Below are 18,018 nucleotides of genomic sequence, written 5' to 3'. Positions count from 1 at the left end.
ATTTTTGTTTATTCTTTAAGAAGACCATAACTCCGAATTTACAACACAACTCAACAGATTGCAAATGTGATTTCATTCCCATTTAATATTGTTATCAATATTAATTTATTCGTTGTTTAATTAATAGAGTTGTAGTTAGTGGAAAAGATTCTCACAACAATAATTTCAAAGCATCGTGTTATTACATAAATTATTTCAAAGCGTTTTATATAAAAATGAAACCGATCTGGCAGGGCAGAATTTCTAATTGTATCAGCTGGACAATTAACAGTCGTGTGAATTTACAAAAAGTTACATATTGCAAATTTTTCGAAAACTTAGATTGGTGTTTATATTCATTATATTTGTGAAAGGTATATTTTGTTGACAAAAATAAGAGTGTTCTATTTTAATAGTACTTGTTTTATTCATTTCGTTTCTTTCTAAAGAAATTGTGCATTCCATCGATTATTTACCGGCCCACATGCAACATTTTGTTGAAAGCAATATATGTGTGTGTAGAACTGAGTTGTTAAAACTTGAATAGGGTATTTTCAGTTTGCCACGATGTTTGTAACAACCAAACAAAAAAAAAAACCGTCGAAAACCTATAACCGCCGATATTGGGAGACTAGCAAAAATCTGCCATACAAACTGACCAGTAACTCTTAAGTTCTTATTGGGAAAACTCGAAATTTATCACGGACTATTGTCGAAGGCAACGCTATAATCTCCAAAGAAATTGTTCATATCGGAGAACTATAACAAATACATACATAGCTGTCATATAAACTGACCAATCAAGTTCAAGTCCCTGTATGAAAACTTTTTTATTTGGGAATGTATTTTCACGAACTTCGCTTTTTTTTTCAAAGCTAACGTTATAAGTTCCCAAGAAGTTGTTCAGATCGGACTACTGTATCATGTAGCTTTCATTCAAACTGATCGATCACCCGTGGAAGGAATTATAGCTGTAGTGCCGCACAAGCTAACGTTTTTTCTTGACCATTTTTCATTTCATAAACATTATTGATCTTATAAATTTAGTGGATAGATTTACAGTACTTTGTAATTTGCAGCACAATTTATTGCTTCAGTATGCATATCAATAACATCCAGAAAATCCTGTTCTCCTATTCTAATAAACAATATGACGAATATAAATTCAACTTAAAGTCAATGAGGGGGTTTTTAGAAAGAAAATCAAGTCTTTAAAGCTACGCAGTCTACAAAAGTACATACGAACACATTCAGCATATAATTATGCAGAGTAAAATAAAAGTATTTTTAAAAATTATTGACATAGAAAAACTTCAATGCCGCGATAATATTACAATTATTTGTTTAAGCTTGCATTTTTGTATACTTATGAATGTACTTATTATGGACAAAATCAAGTAACTTTCATTCTTTACAGGGCCATTGCCTTCTGTTTGATATAAAGGCAACACGCAAACGCACAAAACGGCAACAACATACATATATACAGACGTATGTATGTATAACAACTGCAGTAGTACGAGTCAAACGTTGCAAAAAGTAGAAAAACTTGTATTTGCTTAAAAATCTAACAAGTGTTGTTTTTCCCCTACCCCAACAAAATCCTCTCACTACAATCTAAATTGTATGGTATTTCCTAATAATACACATACAAGCGTCATCAGTTTCTGATTTTTACTTGTAATTTTAATCTATCGGTGTTCGGACACAGTGGCGAATTCAGTAAAACAGTGTATCAACATGGTCGGTCGAGTACTGGTCTATGGCGGCAAAGGCGCTTTGGGCTCTGCCTGTGTTTCCCACTTCAAATCAAACAACTACGTGCGTATCAAGCGCTTTTAGTACTTTTCCCTTAAGAACTTGAGTTAAAATTAAATAAATATTTTACTTGCAGTGGGTTGGTAGTATTGATCTCAGCGTAAATGAAGAAGCGGACGCAAGCATCGTGTTACCCCGTGAACTTAGTTGGGAACAACAAGAGGCTGAAGTGTTAACAAAGGTCGGCGATGCTTTAAACGATGAAAAATTGGATGCTGTAATTTGTGTTGCAGGCGGTTGGGCGGGTGGTAATGCCTCCAAGGGTGAGTAATCTTATACAAAAATGTCTTATATCCTTTATTACTTCTATGTTAAATTTTATTTTTCTTAGATTTGGCCAAAAATGCTGATTTAATGTGGCGCCAAAGTGTTTGGACGTCAACTATTTCGGCTGCTGTCGCTTCCAAATACCTAAAAGATGGCGGCTTATTAACACTGACCGGCGCGCAACCAGCGTTACAAGGCACATCCGGCATGATCGGTTATGGTATGGCCAAGGCTGCTGTCCATCAGCTAACACGTTCACTGGCTGGGAAAAATTCTGGTTTACCCACTGATGCCATCGCAGTTGCAATCTTGCCAGTTACTTTGGATACACCAATGAATCGCAAATGGATGCCAAAGGCAGATTTTGGTTCATGGACACCTTTAGCTGAAGTTGCCGGGTAAGTCATATGACACAAGCTTAAGATTATTTATAACAAATGTTTTTGTTATTGTGGATTACAGACTTTTCCATAAATGGACTCAAGGCAAGGAGCGGCCAAACTCTGGTGCCCTAGTACAATTAATCACTAAGGATGGTGTTACACAATTGGTAGAAGCTAACTAAATATTGGCATGCATTATGGGAAACCGTCAAAATCCGACTCGTGAACGTTAGGGAAATAAGCATATGATACAAACGTACATACATACATATATATATTTATTGATTAACAGATTGCAAATTATAGAAAATAATAAATATGAATTCCAAAAGTTTGAATTTCAAGTTGATATACATATTCACCAACTCGCTTACAAATATGTCTACATTAAATGTTTAAAATATATTGTGTTGTATATATATATATTGAAAGATGTGCGGATGTTTCTTTATTGTGAAGGGAAGTAAAATTATGTAGAGATACTGAAAGTTCAATCATATTTGATAACCTATTACTGATTGCTTTCTATAAACAAGTAGATCTGCCCAATTTGTAGGCTACGGAACTAAATATGTATATGTGTGTGTTTATAACTTTATAAAGTATCAATAAGATCAAATTGTATTAGCACAACACATTTATAGAGTAGTTACAACAATAATGAATGCTTGAGTACTCTCTCTGCAGTACCAAAAGCAAATGAAAGAAGAGAACGGAAGTATATAAAATATTTTAGTTTTTTCGAATATACATAAATAATACTTAGGAATATACGAAGGCCAGCCCAAATATGCAAATGCCTAAACATGTCTAACAAAAGTATATTTAAAAAAATCAAAATTTCTTACTTCTGTACTTTTATGTTCCACTCATATTTAATTAATCAATTTTACTATATGATGAATTTATGAACAAAATAGCTTACTATATTCATGATATAAATCCTCAGTGTGCAACCGGCATTATTTGAATGAAATAATTCCTTATTATCTATCTGGCAACGCTCAAGCACAAAGCAAACGTGAGCTCTATCCAAAAAATAAATTTGTAGAAGTTTGAGGAAAAGGATTAGTATTTTGCAGACAAAAGCTTCTTTGTTTTGCGTGCTGATTATAGTTAGAGCAAAGTATAGTGATACAAAGGATCAAGGGCAGGACATTCACTTTAAAATCAGCATCGTCTTACTAAGCATCTAGTGTAAAGGGCCACTGTAAATTTTTGCCGTAACGATGAATAAACGAAATAATGTGAGTCTAAATTATTAATGATACAATCGTATTTCGAGTTATTTGTATACTAATTATTTGTGTGATTACAGATTCGCCTACCCCCTGAAGTAAATCGTTTGCTATACGTGCGAAATTTGCCTTATAAAATCACATCGGATGAAATGTATGACATTTTTGGCAAATTTGGAGCCATTAGACAAATTAGAGTGTAAGTGTATCAAACATATTTGTATAAAGCCAAATTGCACGTTGTTAACTATGGATTTTTTAGTGGTAACACACCTGAGACGAGAGGAACGGCCTTTGTTGTCTACGAAGATATTTTTGACGCCAAGAACGCTTGTGACCATTTATCTGGATTTAATGTCTGTAATCGTTATCTTGTTGTCTTGTACTACCAATCTAATAAGGCATTTAAACGGCTCGATGTGGATAAAAAACAAGAAGAACTTAATAACATTAAATCAAAATATAATCTAAAGACTCCAGAGGCGCCTTAGGTCCAGTCTTTCAGGAGATTGTGGGAGGGAATTGCGTTAATCTTAATATTTCAAATCGTTTTAACATTTTTAATTTAATTTTGTAAATCTCTTACATTGCTTTCTTAAAAAAAATGAAAATTAATTTATAACTTAAATATTATTTTTTTGCTTTGATAGGAAGGATATATTTTATTACATTTATTTTAAAACTGATGTGGTATAACTCATAAGATATCATATTTTGCCCATCAAAACTTTTTAATATTCTTTGTCTTCACAATATCATCAGAAATCATCGTCATTCATACAAATCATACTAATTGATTCTAAACATCATCATAATCTCATTATAATAACAAGCAATAAATGTAAAATCGAATTATATGGTCTTATTAATTTAGCATACATATTGACATCGGATACGTTATTGTAGGGTGACGATAAACGTCTCATAAGCCGAAGCTAAAGTTTGTACACATATTTTTATATACAGTCAGTTTTTTACGTATTTGTCAGTATATATACGATATATAGTTTTGAGAATAATTGTTTACCAATTCTTTAAATGCCTTTCACAATTAAGGCCCAAGTTTAAGTTCATACTAGTATGGCAACCACGAATCATGTTATTGGGGAAATTCATTGACAGATCAAGTATTTTCAGACTGATTTAATATTGTTCATAGATTGTAAATAAATGTAAAATAAGGGATAATAACAAATTGCAATGAGTAACGAAGCTCAATGCTGTATAAATGCACTTTGTCGAATTTGTTTGGAACAGTTGCAGGATGGGAATACTTACGATCTATTTGCTATCCCTGGATTAGCTAAAAAGTTATGTGTTTGTACATCGCTATCGGTGGAGCTTCACGATGGATTTCCTCGGAATATATGTGGAGTTTGTTATTCCCGTTTAAATGACATGCAAGATTTCTTAAAAATGTGCGTAGAGTCCGTAGCAAAGTTTCAGGAAATGGTAGCAAAAAATTTAATTAAAGACCAAGCAATTGCTCTGGCTGTATTGGAAACGGGGGACGTAGATACACAAAATGCGGCTGTTGAGGATGATGAGCCTACAGACTTTGATCCACTCTTAAATCATAAATTAGAAATTATAGACAATGCAGAAGATGTTTTTAAAATGTTGGAAAACGTTGACAAAGAAGTTATTGATAATGTGGTTAATATTAAACCCGAAGTTTCTGTTAATGATATAATTATACCTGACGAAAAGAATGTAAACAGTGATAATTCCGATTTTCATGATAATGATGATTCTGATTATGAACCGTTTAACGACGAATGTTGTGATGAAAGTGATGATGAAAAACCGTTGGCTGCACGTTTACGGAAGTCTCGAAGATCCAAAAGGGCACTAAGAGGTGAAGATATAATTGATGATGGACTTGAAGCAGATGACTACGAGGCGCCAATTAAAAAGAATAAGATTAAACGAAAATTCCGGCCTCGAGTGGAAGGTGACGACTCATCCGCCAATACTATAGAGTGCCATATTTGTCAAAAAAGGTTCAGAAAACCAGAAAGATATGAAGAGCATATGCGACATCACAATGATAAGTTACCCCACCAATGTACAGTAGAATCATGTTCGAAAGGATTTACTACAGCTAATGGTCTCCGTCTGCATATGGAACATTGTCACGCTGAAACATGTGAAAGTTTTCCATGTCCCGAAGAAGGTTGTGGTCGCACGTTTCCTCGGACACGTTTACTTAATTGGCATTTGCGCAAGGTGCATAAAATAGCGAAAGAGTTGCGGGAAGCCAAATGTTATACCTGTAATCAATGTGATAAAATCTTTCGTTGCCCCATGGCGCTCAAAAAACATATGTATAAACATGATGGCAAGGAGCTGCCGTTCCCTTGTAACATATGTGGTAAACGTTTCGTAATCAATAGTGCACTTAAAGATCATCTTATGAGGCATGCCGGAATTAAAAATTACGTTTGCCCTTACTGTGGTGTTGGAAAAACTACGCGACAAGAATGGAATACTCACATAAACACACACACACAGGAAAAAAAATTCAATTGTCCACAGTGTGCATATGCGTCACATAATAAACAAAATTTGCGAATGCATGTGAAGATTGTGCACGAAAAAATCAAGGATTACGCTTGTCAGTATTGTGGCAAGACATTTGGTAAGTCCAACGCTTGTAAAATGCATGAAATGACACATACCGGTGAGAAGCGTTGTGAGTGCAAAGTATGTGGGAAACGGTTTCTTTATGCCAAAGCTTTGACAAAACATCTTAAAACACATGAGAAGCGTGTATTACGAGCCATTGAAGTGTACCGTAAAAGACAAATAGAAAACGGCTTTATGCCGGCCGATGCGCCCGATATACCTATTCCCGAATTGCTTTCTACGGAATCACACACACAAGAGGCTCACCAAAAAGTAGCTGAAGAAATATTAAAAGTTTGTGCAGAATCTACCGCTACAATACCGAAAAATCCTCGACGTGTTGAACGCGTCGACATATCGGAGTTGGCAGGCACTGCTGTAAACCCCATACCATCTGTAGCAGTACCATCGTGGTCGCCACAAATCAATTTTATGATGAAAGAAGGTCCTTACATTTGTCCGGATTGTGGTCAAGGCTTCAATGGTCAGGGAAATCTGAAAAGGCATCATCGAATTGTACACGAAGGTGTTAAAGATTTTGCCTGCCGTTTCTGTCACAAACGTTTTGCAAAAGCACAAACACTCAAACATCATGAAATGACTCACACCGGCGAAAAGCCACATGAGTGTAGCAGTTGTGGAAAGCGTTTCATCCAGTATGTGGCATTAAAGCGACACATGAAAATTCATATGAGTAAACCACCACCTGTCATACCGTCAAGCGTGTACGAGGCCCGTGAAGAGTTAGAGATGCAGGAGCGTGAAAAGTTGGAAACTAAACGAAAAAAGCTGGAAGCACGTGCTGCTATTGCCGAACTTGCCCGCGAACAACTTAATGAAATGGTAATACAAGAGCCGGACGATAAAATGCCGCTGCAACCAGATCCGGAGAAACCACAAGTACTGAATGAAATTCAAGAATTTATAAAAATCGATCCAACATCGGAACTAGAAACGTCAAATAATTCAAACCTAAGTGATTTCACGCATACGGAAATAAGCAGCAAGGATTCGTGAGCGAAAAATTTTACGATTTGGAAGGACTTGAGACAGCATTGCCTTTTCGTAGCATTCGTATACTCATATACTTAGGTATATATGGAACCAATGTTATATGCTTTCCCTGTGAAAGCTTATCGCCGATTTGAGTGGTCATTAAGAACAAGAATCGAGTTTCGTTACAATTTGTTTTTATAATTGAGTTAATTCAATTTTGCATATTAATTTGTGTGTTTTCAAACAAAGTTAAGGGCATTAAAAGCATTTCATTTTTTTTACGAATCTTAAAAATTTAATACATCATTAAATGCATATGCATGTGCTACTTTAAGTGCCACAAACATGCAACGCTATAAAGATTCGTAATGGAATATACATTTTTATGTATACGAAATAATGGCGTTTGCTAATTTACTTAAATATTAAATATATTTATAATTTGTTTTGAATTTGCACAAAAAAAAGAATAAAAAACCATGTTGAAAAAATTTATCACAGTGCGTTATAAAATTTTTTAAAAGATTATACAATAAAGAAACGGTTCGTTGGGATGATAACACAAAATTATAAAAAAAAGAAAAAAAACGTTATCTTCGGTTTCAGCTTTAATACCCTTCACTAATAAAAAAAGTTAGTTTGTGTGGTAGCTTTTTACGCAATATATAACATATTCCAATCTGAAGAAAATTGTTGGGAGATTATAGCGTTGCTTTAAGCAATTATAGATGCAAAATTTTGTGAAAATACCCCGTCAAACTAAATAGTTTTTTGACTTTGACTTTGATCGTTCAGATTTTATGACAGCTTTATTCTATAGTAATCCGATATCGACGTTTCTGATGAGCATGAGCATTTTCATAGTGAGAAAAAGACGTATGCAAGATTTCATATGGATATCTCCAAAACTGAGGAGCTAGTTCGTATGTACGGACAGACGGACATGGCTAAATCGGCTCGTCATTCTAATAATTTTTGTTCAGGTTATAAATATGCCACTAAGGAATGTGAAGCATCCGTATTGAGTTTAGTATAGTATAAAGCAACTGAACAATGCTTGCTTGCAGTCCGTTTTTATTTTCTATACTAATTTTTACTTAAATAGTGTATATGTCAATGACTCTCTCCATTGGAAGACTTACTTATTTCAATTCTTAATAGCAATAATACAATTCTTAATAGCACGCGACTACTGCAATTAGTTTTTATTTTTTAATACCAATTTTCAAAACGTTTTATCGCCTTCATCCAATTTGTCATACGTTCTCTAATCGCCAATTGATACTGCGTGCGTGGTTCGAAAATGCGTTCGATTTGACGAAGTTTGTGTAGATCGCCAAAACTATTCCATAGACCCATATTGTAACCAACCATATAGGTCGCACCCAAAATACTGGATTCAATTGAGGTTGCGCGCTCAACCTGTAGCCCTGTAGCATCTGCTAAAAGTTGACAAATAAAGTCATTACGTGATACACCGCCATCGACTCTAAAGTGGCAAGTGACAGCCCACAAAAAGAGAATGAAGCATAAATTTATAAGAAATGGTTAAGTATTATGTATGTTTACCTCAGTAGTTTCAAAGTGTATTTGGTTTCCGCTTTAACGGTTTCACATAATTGCACTGTGCGGAAAACAATACTCTCCAATATGGCACGCACCAAATGCGCACGCGTCGTAGACAGCGTAATGCCAATAAACCCCGTTGCCGCTCTTGGATTATTGATGGGAGGCTGGAAAAACAACCATTATTTACAAATAACACATACGTATGTATCTAACAATACGCCAACGCTTACCCCCAAACCGCTGAAGGCAGGTATAAAATAAACACCATTCGTATCTGGAACTGTGTGAGCAATATCTGAAGTTTCCATTGGATCGTCAAAGAGACCACATTGCTTTGCCCATTCTATCAAAGTGCCGATGTCGTTTGATGCGCCCTCAACGCAGTAAACTGTGCGGGCTTTTTCTCTCGCGTCTCTGAATTGCCAGGCGACCAACGGATACAAACCCATAACGGAGGCATGACACGTACTTCCAGTGATTAGATTGAGAAAAGCGCCTGTGCCCAATGTTATCTTGACTTCGCCACGTTCAAAACATTGTGAGCCCCACATGGCGGCCGTTTGATCACTGATGGAGGCGCTTATTGATACGCAGGAGCTATGCCATTCGGGTCCTAAGGCATTTGGATGTACATTGCCGAAATCTTTATAGTCATTGTCCACAACTTTAGGAAGTATCGCAGACTGAAACAGTATAATATCATTTATTAGAATAAATCCCGTATCATATCCATTTTATTAGAATCCATATTTCATAACTAACAAAAGTAGTGACTTCCTTGATGAGTTTGAGAAAGTTTGAGAGAGTAAATGTATATATTTATATAACATCAAAAATCACCTCGACTCCGCAGAGTAACTTCGCAAGCGGCGTCCAGCAAAGCGTAAACGGGTCAAATAAACCCGTGGCCGTTGCAGAAGTTATATCGCTGATATGATCCATATTTGTTTTCAAGCCATTACCCGATCTACATAGGATAAAACCAAATTAAAAATAAAATATATTGGTTGAATTTATGTTATTCCAACCGCAATTTATAGAGTATCCAGGAGTCCAATAGCTCTACTCGTGCTTCTTTTCGACGCAGTGCTTCCTGAAGGCGTTTGTTGGTCTGTACCTCATGTAGAAGTCTTGTTGTGACCTAAACGAGATATAAAATATGTCAGGAATGTTATCTCTAGCTCAAACCGATGTCAAGTAGTTTTTGTGAATTATAAATACGGTAGCAACAAAAGTCGGACTGGTTTAAATATTTAAGGTGTTTCGGAAACTTGAATGATTTTCTTTGTTGTTGAGCTTGTACTGCCAGAAAACATCCCTGAAGTAGTTAGGAGGAATACTGTCGAGATGACAATCCTTCGACGGATAAAAATCGACATCTGTTTCAGTGACGTAGACCCGACAGCCGTCGGAAAGTTGTTAATTTCCATCGGTTCCATAAATCACTATTCATTGGCATTAGATTTATGGAATTATAACGCATATAAAGATTATGTCACTAAAAAAGCTGGTAGCTTTCCGAAAAGACCTCACACCTCACCTCTTCTAGGTCTTGTTACAATTATATTTACTAATAAAGCTTAGCTTGCATATCACTGGTATATTTACCTGTGAATTCATCATTTTCAAAACGCTCGCCGCTAAAAATCGATTACTTCGCGTAATCAAATAGAGTGCATAGGAAACGGTATTTAATGTCTTAACTATAAGTCCAGCATTCCATTGATCCACCAAAGCATTTGCGCGCAAATCCTTCCACGTAATGAAGTTACTATAGTATTCCTGAGTCTCATGATTCCAAGTAAGGAATGTGCAGCGTTGTGTCGATAAGCCAAAAGAATCAATGTCGGAGGGCTTTAAATGGGCTTCTGTATGGTTCAAGTAATCAAAAATATATGTTTGCATTATTATTATTTTTTCTAATAATAAGAATAATGATAATACGAGTTTTAATCCGTAATTTACATAGTAATTACATCATTACAATAATATTAACTTGCTTAACGGCTTACATGAATGTGCAGTTTACTCTGACCCTGAGTACGTAAGTCGAGGTGAACTTAAATACTCTTACTTGACAACTTTTGATATAAAAATAAACATTAATGGTTACATGGGTTTGCGGGTTTCAAAAAATCGATTTTTTGTATTATCTTATTGAATTCTACAACACCACTAGAATATTGTCCTAAATTTTCAAGTTGACCCGAGTAATAGTTTCGGAGATACAGCCTTGAGAACTTGTGCGCTCGAGGCTAGTTAGGCTAAGTGCGATGTCTTCAAACGCATTTTTCTCGAAACAGTGTTTTTGAAGTCGGTTGGCAAGATTTCTCGAGAACTACTCAACCAATCTTCATGAAATTTTATACAGGTCTTTGAGATACAGTTCTTAGAGACTTGGACGAAGGATTTTTTTTGATTACAACTATTTGAAAAAGGAAATGTCGCTAAATTGTCACTGAAATTTAAATTATTTGAAAAAATGCCTGCCAAAAATCCAATTTTCAGTTTTTGCCTCCGTCTAAGTTCTTAGTTAAGGTTTTAACTAAATTACGTATTTTTTCACTTTCTTTCATGATCTTGTAAGGAGTTATACTGCCAACGCGGGCGGATCTTTTTTCCGAGGGGTCACCGGAAATGACGCGCAAAGACCGAGTTTAAAATATTGTTTTCCAAAGATTTCAGAATTTCTTTGTTAATAGCGTATGTTTGTAGCAATAAAAACTCTCAATAAAATATTTAATTTTTATATGAGAAAAATTTGTTGAAAAAAGGCTGTTTTTTACCCGAGGAAACCTCTGTAACCCCTTAAATGACCCATGTAACGTGACAATCAGATCACTCTTGGCTAGTCGAAAAAGTCTTTTCGTATTTCTAACCAAACTTCAACATATTTTTTTTATTTACATATATATATATACTAGAAAATAATTAAACAAATATGTACCATTTTGGTTGACCACTTTTCGCCATTTTTCTGCTAGAGACTCTTCCTCTTCTTCTTTCAATCCAATTGCAACGCATGATACCTAATTTCGACTCCGGCGGAGCGTAGAGCGGGAACGTAATCGAAATGCATGATAGGGGTGATTATTTCATCAGTGAAAAAATGTTAATCAGTGCAAATCGAAATTTCGAAATTTCCAGAACGGAAGTAAGCGAACCATTGCTGTGCTACACGAACTGATAGAGCATCGTCTCCGTAAATTTCACAAATTTCATTGGTGGCTTGCTGGGTATCCTTCCTTTTTTTATACAAAAATTTCAAAATATAGCGAATTTCTTTATTATTTTCACTTATTTTTGAATGGCTGTAAGCTTAAAATCTCATCTTTCCAACACTATATGGTATGACAAAATACGAAAAGACTTTTTCGACTACCCAATATAAGTATGTATACTGATTGATCGAAACCAAGACAAAATTCTTTTTTTACCCTTTCATGCTACAATAAACATTTGTGAAGGCTTCATGTAGTCGAAGCTAACGTTTTCCTTGTTCTTGATAATGTTTGCAATGTGTGCATACATATAGTATATATATGAACAATATTCATTTTATATGTATGTATATGTATATTTAACAGTAATTAAATTCAAATATGAAAGCTTCACTTACGTCTCACTGCCTTGTTAATTACCGCGACGATCTTTACCCACAGCGCCTCCGGTTCGATTTCGAAGTATCCCGGTTGAGAGTTCAACAAATCAACCTACATACATATGTACATATTTATGGTATACAAACGTAGTTAAACAGTTTCAACATGTGCACAAGTGTTTGTTATTTTAAAAGCCGAAAGCATTACTTATTTACTTACCCTTTCAGTGGCGGTGCCCAGAACCTCACAGTTGTCATTTGTAATAAAACAGCGCACCGTAGTGGTGCCCACATCCAAAGTAGCTATATGCACCATATTAACCGATCAAAAACAAACTATTTTCATGACACGTTCAAATCGTGGATTTTGCGCGATTCGAATAGAGATTACTAAAATAATGGCAGCTACAGCGGCGCTTATATCAGCGGATAGTGTCTTAATCGACTGACTTGGACTTAGTTGATGGTGTAGATATGTATTTGATTGCATTTGTAAACACACAACTATACAGATATGTACATATAAATACCGCTTCGCATGTATAATTTTGTTGCTGTATCACTTATCTTCTTTGTTGCTTATCAAGTTTTTTTTCGAGTCACCCAAGTTGTTATGCGAGCAGTTCTGCTTCAATAAAATTAAACATTTTACTTGTACTATATATATGTATATGCAAGTACATAAACAATTGTATATACATATATATTTATGTTTTTTTTTTTTTTTTTATTTATATTAAACAATTAAAAATGCAATCAGCTGAAGCCTTTGTTCAGATTGCAATTATCGTTTAATTCGTGCACTTTGTGTAAATAAACTTCAAATTGACGCTCCAGTGAGTAAACAATGCCACGCGCTGAAGACGCAACTACTACTAAAGTGGGGAAAAAATGCCAATGAGACTTCACCCCTATGGAGTTTTTGTGAATGGGCGGGCTGTGAGCGTTGTTGTTACGCTGAGAGCGGCGCGTTGAGCGAGTGACCGGTGAGCTTGTATAAATTTTTTTGCTTCCTTTTATAACAGTATGCACATAAGTGCATGCATCTCGATTCCCGCCAAACAATTTGCAAGTGCATTATCTTTATACGCTAAAAGCTGCCTTGAAAACTCAATTATGAAGTTAGCATAGGTTACAAAATTTTGATTTAAAACACATGCTCGATTGTCATACAGCTCTCTCGCTGAAATTCAGCCAACTGTACATGTGTATGTATGTAATATAATATGTAATAGTATAATAAATATATAAAAAATATAAATTAAAGGCGATACGTTTTGAAAAATTTTGGGTAACCTTAAAACGTAGCCGATCTCCCGGAGTACCTCCGAGGAAAGAAAGTTGTCTGTCACTGAGCACGATTTTTCTGCTTAAAATTATTTCAAATTCAAAAAAATATATTTATAACATTCGATCAATACAGATAATATTCGAAGGAGTCAAAACTTTTATATTGGAAGCCGCTTTGTTTTTCAAAATGGCGTTTTTTGTGACAAAATTTACACTTCAGAATTGCTTGAAAGTCTGAAATTATTATCAAAACTTATTACCTGACAAATATAACTAAGACGGTGTTAATTTCAAGTTAATGGTTTAGCTATTTTGTAGAAATTTTCCTCATCGACATTAAAAACTGCGTTTCTCGAAAAACGCGTTTAAGTCTCGGGAGCCGATTACACTAAGTTACCAAGTTTTTACAAATACCCTGCTATCTTCGAAACCACATATACATTATGTCGGATACACATCAGATTTTTTATACCCTGAACAGGGTATATTAAGTTTGTCACGAAGTTTGTAACACCCAGAAGGAAGCGTCGGAGCCCCTATAAAGTATATAATGGGTTGTCAAAAAAGTCTTGCGGTATTTTTATTGAATTTTTTTTTTTTGAAATTGAAATTAATTTTTGATGACTCATTCCCAGCTCTTGGCCGATGCTACGGCAGCTACTATGCCAGTCTCTTTCGACCAATTCAGCGATTTTATCGCAATTTTCGACGACAGGCCTTCCGGAGCGTGGCGCATCTTCGACCACTTCTACACCAGAACGAAAACGTTGAAACCATCGTTGTGCGGTGGAAATGGAAACTGTATCGGGTCCATAAACTGCACAAATTTTATTGGCGGCTTGAGATGTCTTTATCGTAGTAGTACTGTAAAATATGCCGTATTTTCCCTTTATTTTGCTCCATGTTAGCGACGCTATAACTCACGAGTGACTTAAAAGAAACGACAATCAATCAAACAGGTGTTAGTGCGTGAAATGAGCTTTCCAAAAAGGTATAGCATGACCCGATGCGACGAATAAAACTGGAACTACGCGCTTTCAGCGCCAACTAGCGAAAATACTGCAACACTTTTTTGACAACCTAATATATAAATGATTAGTCTGTTGAGCTGGTCCATCCGTCCGTTTGCCTGTATACATATATACCCTCAGTTTTTAAGAACGATCAGAATCAAGTTCTAGTATGGAAAGCTTTCACATTTGACTATGTATCTTCACAAAAGTTGGCACAGGTTATTTTTTAGGGCAACAATGTAATCTCCGAAGAAATTGTTCAGATCGGCTTACTATAGCATATAGCTGCCATACAAACTGAACGATCGGAAAAAAGTTCTTGTATGGAAAACTTTTGCATTTGACAAGATATATTCACGAAATTTGGTATAGATTATTTTCTAAGGCAACAATGTAATCTCCGAAAAAACTCCTGCCAGTTGAGTTTACTCTCTACATACCATGAATATGCCACGTACTAATAAACTCATATACCATACTCATATGGATGATATATGTTTTTTATATGAGGCTAGGTCAAGTTTTCGCCCAATTTTATTAATTTTATGCACAAAGATGCACTGTTACCTGTAAAACACTCTCTCTAATTTTCATTGATATATGTAACTTACATTTTGACCGATATAATTGGAATAAAGTCACCTGGAAAAACGTTGTTAGGTATATGGGAGCTAAACAAAAATTAACACGAATCAACCTATTTTCAGCACACAGATATATCATTGACAGAAAAATTTGATTCCTGAATTTCAATTATGTATCTCACAAATTGATCGATATTTGTCGCAAGAAGTCAACTATAGGTACTGGGGTTCAAATATTCGGTACCTAGGGGCTTGAACAGTTTTAGTACAATTTGGACAATTTCCGGTCATAGGATGGTATACGCCAAAGGCATTATACGTGCAAAGTTTTATTCCGTTATCTTAATTCCTTCTTGATTTGTGACCTGGAAAGTAAAGAGTCAAATTAATTTTTTATTTAAAAATTTTGTTATATAAGAAGTCGACGTGGTTGCAGTCCGTTTTCGAATTTGGTTGAAATTGGTTGAGCAGGCTCTGAGATATGAGATTTTACCTAATAGTGGGCGGTGCTACGCCCATCGCCCAATTTTTACACCGGCTCGCATAAAGCCCTCTCATACCATCTCGGGCGTTAAACTTAATGTTTATTGATTTATCGCGCTTTTAGTAGTTTTTAACAGTACCGTTATATGGGGAGTGAACGGTATTATCCTCCAATTTTATCTCTTTTAACCGTGACGGTAATATTTTTTATAAGAACTGTTCTCAGCGAATTTGGCTGTTGTAGCTTTGGTGGTCTAGGAGGTATGTTCATTAAATCTATTAGAGAGGGTTGCCACGCCCACTTTTTCAAAATATTCAGTCTACGGTGCCCCTTGATGCAGTCCTCCCCGCCAAATTATTTGCAATCAGTTTTAAATCCTATTTTAGTGCTTAGTTATGGGACTTTATAGGTTTTCCTTTAATGGCGGTTTGTGGGCGTTGCTGTAGTCTGATTACGCCCATCTACGAACTCCTTACTTTTTTTCAAGGAACATGTGTACCAAGTTTCATCAAGATATCTTAATTTTTACCCACGTTACAGCTTGCACGGACGGACAGGCAGACAGTCACCGGATTTCAACTTTTCTCGTCATCCTTATCATTTATGTACACGGTGCGTTCCAAAGTAAACATGACTTTAAAAAAAAAAACAGAACAAATGGTTTATTTTATTCAAAATAGACTCCTTCTGCTTCAATACAGCTTTTTGCACGGTCCAAAAGTATGTCGAACGAGTGTGGGTCGTTGGCCGGTATGGCCGCCAATATGCCGGTGCAAGTTTTTTGAATGGCCTCTACGTCTGCATAACGCTTTCCTTTCATGGGCAAATGCATTTTTCCGAAAAGGAAGACGTCGCAAGGGGCGAAATCGGGTCAATACGGGGAGTGGTTAATGGTTAAAATGTGATTTTTGGTCAAACAATCGGTTAATGATGTCCTTCAAAAGTTGGATTCTGAGCAATTTTTGGTCGTCAGTCAATTTGTGCGGAACAAGCCGTGCACACACCTTTCGTAAGCCCAAATGTTCGGTCAAAATGTGATAGAACGATGTTCAGTTCCATTTCCATGAATTTCAATAATGATTTCGGCTGATTTTTGATGACTTCACGCACAGTTTCGACGGAATTTCCGGAGATCACGGATTTTGATTGGCGCACATGTTGATCGTCACTTATGACCTCACGACCACTTTGAAAGCGTTGAAACCACTCGTGCACTCTGCTACGGGATAGACAATCATCGCCATGAACTTGTTTCATTAATTGAAACGTTTCGGTAAAAGTTTTACCAATTTTAAAACAAAATTTAATGTTGCCTCTTTGTTCGAAGCTCATTTTCGCATCGATAACACAAACATAATGACACTTAAAACGCAATAACTTCACTTCCAATCGATGAAATGTCATGAAATTCTCACTGGACAATCGATAAAGATAGCAGATTCTAACGCACCAGTCTCCATATGGATGGCGCCACCAGGGGGCCCATATATAAGCCCATATCTATCTCGTTTAGTTTTAGTTGATACGTATAACCCTCAGGCGATTTGTATACTCTGTAACAACAGGTTGCAAGAGTATAAAAAGTTTTTGTATTTGTAAGGGGTGTAAGCGAACTTGACGGCTTTTCTTGTTTTAAGTTAAATGTAGTGTAATATTGACATTGTGATTTTAGCAGTCTACGAGTACAAAATGCACCATATAACAGTAAATAATGCTGATGTATCGATAGCTCTTTGAGCGTTAGTTGCGCTCGTTACACCTTAAATTATCTTATTGTTGTTGTGACAGCATTAAATAAAGCACAGTCGTGATGACAGTTCTTGACAGGTTGCATTTCTAAATCCGTCACGTTTATAACCGATTTTCTTACTTCTTTCCGATGAAATATTCCATGATAAATAAAATGCCTTTCAATTTTACGGTTTAAGATTTTATATTTTACTTTACTTAAGAGCATACACATATACAACTATATCTATTAATATATCTACATATATGTATATGTTTTGTGTCATATTCATTTATATGCTACTTTTAAGTATTCATGTATGGATAAGTGTTTGTATTGAATATTTAGTTGCATGCTATAAAATTTAACGGAAATGGAGAACGCAAAAAATATTGTCTGAAATTAAATAATTGTCAAATTATAAGCAAGAGTCTTTAGA

General features: G+C 35.5%; 4 protein-coding genes across 6 annotated transcripts; 3 read left to right on the top strand and 1 right to left on the bottom strand.

Moving 5' to 3' along the window:
* Window positions 1–239: 239 nt before the first annotated feature.
* On the top strand, window positions 240–2,785 carry LOC126761318 (dihydropteridine reductase). 2 transcript variants are annotated; one of them, XM_050477375.1, is made up of 6 exons: window positions 240–353; window positions 1,397–1,518; window positions 1,691–1,800; window positions 1,874–2,060; window positions 2,129–2,462; window positions 2,527–2,785. In XM_050477375.1, coding segments are annotated over exons 2-6 (735 nt in total). In that variant the 5' UTR covers window positions 240–353; window positions 1,397–1,517; the 3' UTR covers window positions 2,630–2,785. The 2 variants fall into 2 exon arrangements, with proteins under 2 accessions (XP_050333332.1, XP_050333333.1); XM_050477376.1 differs by having other exon boundaries at window positions 1,397–1,800.
* A 649-nt stretch (window positions 2,786–3,434) lies between these two features.
* LOC126761330 (splicing factor 3B subunit 6) lies at window positions 3,435–4,313 on the top strand. The gene is made up of 3 exons (XM_050477388.1): window positions 3,435–3,694; window positions 3,766–3,884; window positions 3,948–4,313. Exons 1-3 carry the CDS (start codon window positions 3,677–3,679, stop codon window positions 4,174–4,176), a joined length of 366 nt encoding a protein of 121 aa, XP_050333345.1. The 5' UTR covers window positions 3,435–3,676; the 3' UTR covers window positions 4,177–4,313.
* Window positions 4,314–4,770: 457 nt separating this feature from the next.
* Window positions 4,771–7,804, top strand: LOC126761302 (zinc finger protein 546-like). The gene has a single exon (XM_050477355.1). It carries the CDS (start codon window positions 4,886–4,888, stop codon window positions 7,328–7,330), a length of 2,445 nt encoding a protein of 814 aa, XP_050333312.1. The 5' UTR covers window positions 4,771–4,885; the 3' UTR covers window positions 7,331–7,804.
* Window positions 7,805–8,481: 677 nt separating this feature from the next.
* On the bottom strand, window positions 8,482–13,359 carry LOC126761308 (putative glycerol kinase 5). Of its 2 annotated transcripts, none has more exons than XM_050477363.1 (9): window positions 13,284–13,359; window positions 12,700–13,107; window positions 12,498–12,591; window positions 10,487–10,746; window positions 9,907–10,019; window positions 9,719–9,845; window positions 9,109–9,561; window positions 8,879–9,042; window positions 8,482–8,798 (listed from the first exon to the last, which is right to left on the bottom strand). In XM_050477363.1, exons 2-9 carry the CDS (start codon window positions 12,793–12,795, stop codon window positions 8,522–8,524), a joined length of 1,584 nt encoding a protein of 527 aa, XP_050333320.1. In that variant the 5' UTR covers window positions 12,796–13,107; window positions 13,284–13,359; the 3' UTR covers window positions 8,482–8,521. The 2 variants fall into 2 exon arrangements, with proteins under 2 accessions (XP_050333320.1, XP_050333319.1); XM_050477362.1 differs by having other exon boundaries at window positions 12,700–13,104; window positions 13,284–13,357.
* Between the last annotated feature and the right edge of the window lie 4,659 nt (window positions 13,360–18,018).

Source organism: Bactrocera neohumeralis, chromosome 6 (genome assembly GCF_024586455.1).
Source record: "Bactrocera neohumeralis isolate Rockhampton chromosome 6, APGP_CSIRO_Bneo_wtdbg2-racon-allhic-juicebox.fasta_v2, whole genome shotgun sequence".
NCBI classification, from domain to species: Eukaryota; Metazoa; Arthropoda; class Insecta; order Diptera; family Tephritidae; genus Bactrocera; species Bactrocera neohumeralis.
This window is presented reverse-complemented; position numbering and strand designations above follow the sequence as displayed.